Genomic DNA, 6,203 nt, shown 5'->3' with positions numbered 1-6,203 from the left:
AAATATTAGAACCAAGAACAATTTTGAAAAATTCTGAACAAATTTTGGACACCGAACAATTTTTTAAAGCACGAACATTTTTTGAGATCCAATGAACGAGCGACCGGCGGATGGATCGCGCGGATCAGCCGGTGAAAGGTAAGACTTTCCCATCTTTTAAAGCATGAACAATTTTTAAATCTTGAGAACAAATATTAGAACCAAGAACAATTTTGAAAAATTCTGAACAAATTTTGGACACCGAACAATTTTTTAAAGCACGAACATTTTTTGAATCTTGAGAACAAAACTTTGAAACTGAGAACAATCTTGAAAACCCCAAACAAATTTGGAAGCATGAACAATTTTTTAAAAGCACGTGGATTTTCTGAATCTTGAGAACAAAATTTAAGAATGAGAACAATTTTAAAAAATACTGAACAATTTACAAACGTGAACAATTTTTGAATCTTGTGAACAAATTTCGAAAAACAAGACCTTTTTTGGAAACACATTTTAGAAAATCCAGAATATTTTTCTAAAAAGCAATTTTTTGCAAAAAATATCATTTTTTGAAATTTTTGAAAAGTTTTTGAAACGGGATTTTTTAACTTATGTACACTTTTTAAAACAGGAACAGTTTTTGAACTTACGTACATTTTCTGAAATGGCAAACATTTTTTAGAAAATGAAGAACATTTTATAAACTTCCCGACCATTTTAAAATCATGATTATTGTTAGAGTTTGCGAACAAAATTTGAACACGTTTTGTAAAAAATAGAAACATTTTTCGTAAAACAGAAACAAGAACATATTTTGAAAATAGTGTCCAATTTATGAAAAAAGAAACGTTTTTTGAAAAATCGTGCAGTTTTTTGAATAGGAGAACATTTTTTAAAACATGAACATTTTTTGAAAATATGAACACATTTTGGAAGCAGGAACATTTAAATATAAATTGTGAACAAAATTTTAACACGAGAATATTTTTTGGAATTCAAAACAAAATTTAGAAAATGTCAAAAAAGGAAAAATGGAACAAAAGTCCAGTAAAAAATGAAAAAAATATATTTTTTTGAAAAATAGGATCAGTTTTTTAAAGCGCGAACATTTTTTGAAAATGTTGAACATTTCTTACAATCCCGAATTTTTTTTGATGTTATGAATGTTTTTAAAAAGTGGCAGTTATTTGAAATTTAATATATTTTTATAAAGGCAATAATATTTTCTGAATTTGAAAAACAATTTTCCAACATGAACTTAGTTTAAATAAATAACCATAGAAAAAAGGAAAATAAGAAACAGAAACAGAAAAACGAAAAACGAAAAAAAAGAAGGAATAAAAGAAAGAAATAAAATGACAAAAAAAAATGCAAAAACCGAAACTGCCCAGTCAATCGCGCCCCTTTGTGTTTGTCCGTCTATTTGACGCAAAGAGCGTTTTCCATGGCACCCTCTCGCTCCTTCTGGAAGTGTGTGTGTCGTTCTACTGGGCCGGGCTGAGACTGAGACGCAATATATAGTGCACCCCACATCTCCCCCTTTCGTCGGAACCCCAACGAAGCAATCCGTTCTCGAAATCGAAAGAAAAAGGAGAGCGGCGGCGGGTGGCGGCGGAAAGACGAGTTCCAGAGAGCCGTCTCCTGAGATGGAAGCAGAGGCGGAGATGGAAGCGGAGGCGAAGGGAAAAAGTATCGGAGAGGGCGTCGAGCAAGCCGCGGGAACACAGAGGATACGAGATCGGGTTGCTGAGATGGAAGGGAAGGTGAACGGAAAGAGTGCCGAATCCGAATCCAGGAAGGGCATCGAGCATGCTGCAAGGAGGAAGCACGAGAAGTCGTTATTGGAGATCAAGTCGGCGACGAAGAAGGTTGCCGCTGAGCTCAACCTCACGAGAATAAAGCTGGAGACCAAAATCAAATTGGATGAAATTGAGGAAGCCAGAGAGACGGACGAGGCACCAATCGAGGCTGTGAAGGGAGCCATGGGGAGCGACGAGTTGCCGGAGAGGTTTTCCACTTCAGCAGATACAAAATTAGAGATTGAGCAAGCCAAGAAGATGGGAAAGGAAGGCGTGGAGAGGGATGTGGTGGCAAAATTGGAGATTGAGGAAGCTGAGGGGATGGAGGAGAAGATGCAGACTGAACAGTTCTTTGATATCTACTGTCGCTCCTTGGAATCAACTTTGTCCAGGATGTTCAGCAGTCCCTGCAAAGATGCGAGTGAATAAACATGTTCTCTGCTCATCGTACCTTAATTGCTTTTCTTCCTTCCTGTTGCATGTCTCAAGGAAGCAAATTAGTTCATTCTGTTGAGGAAAAGATTTACTTCACTTGTGGTATCCGAATGAATTATCTGAATCTTTTATTTTTCGGTGACTGCAGCATCATTGAGTCCTATGCACTTCACACACAGTACAACGTATCGCACCTCTTATGCTGACTTCGCCACCAGCACTCTACAAATATACTCCATCAAAGTCGCAGAAATAAAGGGAATTCCTGAGTTGAAGTGGCCACTGCGTGTGTATGGCATGATTGCTGCCCGAGATACCGTGGATCACAATCGCAACATTCTCTTCTTGCGTCAAAGGAATGTCTGCCAGAAACTCACTCCAGAGGTCTGTATCGTGTTTTTGTATTTTATTTTTCTGGACTGTTGATTTGTTATGAACAGATGCATTTAGAAATAAGCATGTACTAGTTAAGTTGGACACTAAACTGCTAGCTTAGCGAAACTGTTGCACTCTCTCAAAAGGTTGTACTTAATTTCCTCCTGAAAAACTTCTGCACAGTTTCTCTTTTTTTGCTTGCATCTCTGTTGCGTTAATTATGATTATTGACAAATGCAGAATCCTTTTTTGCAATTGACTGGCCCGTCTCGTGCAATTGCGGTCATAGATCCTGTTGAGTTTGACATTAAACTGAAAGTAAAGGGCAGGATGAAGTCAGAAGATAGAGTGCTCATGCATCAGACCTTCAAGTACAGCTGTAATGAGGCCATTATGTTGAATGACTCCTGCAAAATTGTGTTACGGTGTGCGAAATTGGAGAAGACAGTGCAAGCAACTGTAGTCGGTGTCCGTGTTATTAATTGGAGAAAGAGGAAATGGCCTTTTAGACATGGTGGTCTAGTTATTGCCAAGGCACATTCTAAGCCCAATAAACCTGAGAATGAGGCTGTGCTTCTGGATCAAGTGATGGATGACAGTTCAGATGGTTACTTTGAAGGTGAAGTTAGCTGTGTTGGCGACAGATCTTCGGAGCTGAAACATGAAGATGAGGTTGTGCTTCAAGGTCAAGTGACAGCTAACAATTGGGATGGTTGCCTTGATCTGTCAAGGCATGTTGTTTCTGTAGAGTTAGATGGAAAGCTTGAAGTTATCATCCGTGCCCTTTCTTCAAATGGTTTTGTTACTAAACATGGCCATGTCTTCTTCCCAGCCCAGGAAAGCAAAATAAGTCGGGCCATATGTGATCTTGCCTCCTACAAGGTGGAAGTAACTGTTGCTTGGTCCCTACTTGTTCGAGACAAGCAGTTTATCTCAAGGGAGGAGTGTATGGATGACGTCCAGGCGTGAACTTTATATAAATTAAATACAGTTAGCCATTTAAAGCTGTCCAACTCTATCCATTGTCTTTCCAGCTTTATATGTAATGCTATGTTAAACTATTAGTGTATTGGCTGTCAGTTATTTTACTTAAATTGTCTACTACAACCTCTGTTTTAAAAATATAAGAGTTTTGGCATTCTAATTTAAACTGCCAAAACATCTTACATTTAGGAACAGAGGTAATGTTTACTATTGACTGCAAAATGTAAGTTTGACTTTTTTTTGGCCTCTCGATGATATCTTGAGAGTTTAGCCAATTAATGTTTGGTTGGTACAGCAGAGTACCGTACAATGTCACTAATTCCGTATGTTCTATGGAACTATATTAAGGTTATTCTATATTAATGTTATTTTATCTTATATTTTGAGGCAACACATGCTAAATCTTGATAAGCAAAGAAACCCTCTGCGTACATGGTTATAGACTACAGGTTCAGTGTTCAAATTGTCAAAATAAGTGTTAGATTTGCAAGGTTTTGGTGTTCTCAAGTGTAAATTACATCTGCACCAATTGTGTATAGTTCATATTGTTTATTCTCTGTAGGATAAATAAATGTTGGATGACCTAAGGTTTTGTGAAAATTATTATCTGTATTTGATCATTTTGGTGCTTTCTTAAATGTGCAGAACTATTTGATCACTTATTTGGCTTTCCAGTTGTATACTATGCTTGTTATTGTGCTAGACTAGAAACATCATGTTGTTCGGCTATCAGGAATGTCGATGGCTTGGGGAATTAGCCGATAAGTTGATGGGTTTCTAAAAAGGTAGCGACATGGGTTTCTAAAAAGGTAGCGACATGGAGTAAACGGAACGGCAAAACGTGCGTTCGCTTCTAGTAATAGTACCAAGGTTACTTATATCAGCGATATGTGCTTCATGCAAAGCTCCGTAATATTGTGTTGCCATATTCATGATTCCTTCATTCATGTCCTTGGTCAATAAATAGTCTTTCTTATTTCTAATGATTTGCTCATACAACTAATTTTATAAGACAGCGAAATTCTATCGGTCGCTGAGTCAGGCAACTTAAGACGGCTTTGATGTCCATGCTTCTGATGTCAATACTAATAAATTATATTCCATCCATTTCTAAATATAAGTTTAAAAAATAAATAAATAAAGGACTACTTACAGAGCAAAACAGATGAATCTACACTCTAAAATATGTCTATATACATTCATATGTAATCCGCATTGAAATCTTTAAAAATACTTGTATTTAGAAATGGATGAAGTATGTTACAGACAATATGCTTGCGTGTGCTCCATCTATGTCTAATGCAGGATATGTATGACCATCGCATGCTTATCACAAAAATGATCCTTACTTCACAACTCAACAAACAAGATCCCAGATGGATGTTCAAGATGAAATGAGAACCCTGCCTACTAGCGCACTGAAGAATAAATGACAACGTTGCACCCAACTATGCCCTTTGATCTTCTTTATGTACTATATAAACAATGATATAGTTGTAGGCAATTATGTGCAAATGTGCAGAACTATTTGATCACTTATTTGACTTTCCAGTGTTAAACATTGTATATCTCGGTGTTGTATAAACCGAGTTGTTAGGCGCGTGCATGGGTTTATCTCTATTGTAAACGTGTTGGATTGTTAGGATTAGATCTCCTCCTTCTGTTTATATTCTTGAAGATCAATCCATCCCAACCAATCTGTAATCTCTTCCTATATAAACACGAACGCGCCCCTGCCGAAAGGCATACGCTTCAGCCTCAGTTTTTACATGGTATACAGAACAAACTCTTCCCATCGCATCTACTAGAGCCATGTCCTCCTCCTCCTCTGTCGCTATGGCTGTTCCTTCTCTTGCGTCGCTAGGTCACACCGTGACAGAAAAACTCACCAGGGAAAACATCATGGTGTGGAAGACCCAGGTCATGCCACACATTAGGGCCGCCGGCATGATCGGCTACCTAGACGGCACCATCAAGGAACCAGCCCCGATCCTGATGACGGAGAAGGAGGTCTCCGGCAAGAAGGTGGTGGAGGAGGTGGCCAACCCGGAGCACACGATCCGGGTGACCCAGGACCAGCAGGTCCTCACCTTCCTCCTCGCCACCATGACTTGAGAGGTTTTGCTTCAGGTGAACAATCTCGACACTGCAGCAGGCGTTTGGCGCTGCTATTCTGCAGAGCTTCTCGTCGCAATTTCGAGCCAAGATAAGTCAACTTCGTTCTCAGATTGGTCGCACCTGCAAGGGGGATCTTTCTACTGCTGCATATTTTTGCAAGACGAAAACCATTGCTGATGAACTGGCGCATGGTAAGCCGCTTGACGAAGATGAGGTAGTCTCGCATATCTTGGAAGGTTTGGATGCAGATTACAATCCCTTCGTCTCTGCCATATCCATGCGCGTGGATCAAGGGGTAGGCCTGAATGAGCTCTACTCCCTCATGCTCTCGGCCGAAGCTCGCATGGAATCCCAGAGCGCCTACACCAACTCCAGCGCCAATCTGGCCTCCAAGGGAGGCAACCGTGGTGGCTTCAGCCACCCATTTGGTGGCAACTCTAGAGGGCAGCAACAACAACTCTGGAGGCGGGGGCTCACGCCCCAACAATGCCTCCAGCAACTCCGACACTC

The 6,203-nt window shown here is 39.7% G+C and overlaps 1 protein-coding gene and 1 pseudogene across 1 annotated transcript; both read left to right on the top strand.

Annotated features, from left to right (window-relative positions):
- The first annotated feature begins 1,532 nt into the window (after positions 1 to 1,532).
- Positions 1,533 to 3,894, top strand: LOC123430669. Its single transcript, XM_045114519.1, has 3 exons — positions 1,533 to 2,202; positions 2,365 to 2,600; positions 2,832 to 3,894. Exons 1-3 carry the CDS (start codon positions 1,629 to 1,631, stop codon positions 3,558 to 3,560), a joined length of 1,539 nt encoding a protein of 512 aa, XP_044970454.1. The 5' UTR covers positions 1,533 to 1,628; the 3' UTR covers positions 3,561 to 3,894.
- A 1,995-nt stretch (positions 3,895 to 5,889) lies between these two features.
- Positions 5,890 to 5,987, top strand: LOC123433771 (annotated as a pseudogene).
- The last annotated feature ends 216 nt before the right edge of the window (positions 5,988 to 6,203 follow it).

This window comes from Hordeum vulgare, chromosome 2H (assembly GCF_904849725.1).
Source record: "Hordeum vulgare subsp. vulgare chromosome 2H, MorexV3_pseudomolecules_assembly, whole genome shotgun sequence".
Taxonomy (NCBI): domain Eukaryota; kingdom Viridiplantae; phylum Streptophyta; class Magnoliopsida; order Poales; family Poaceae; genus Hordeum; species Hordeum vulgare.
Note: the sequence above shows the minus strand (reverse complement) of the source record. Positions and strands in the feature narration are given on the sequence as shown.

Bases quoted from the DNA above. Each gene is read 5' to 3' on its own strand.
- LOC123430669 (XM_045114519.1), top strand. From the start codon at position 1,629: ATGGAAGCAGAGGCGGAGATGGAAGCGGAGGCGAAGGGAAAAAGTATC. The intron at 2,203-2,364 runs GTGAATAAACAT...CGGTGACTGCAG, and splicing joins CAGTCCCTGCAAAGATGCGA to CATCATTGAGTCCTATGCAC. The intron at 2,601-2,831 runs GTCTGTATCGTG...TGACAAATGCAG, and splicing joins GCCAGAAACTCACTCCAGAG to AATCCTTTTTTGCAATTGAC.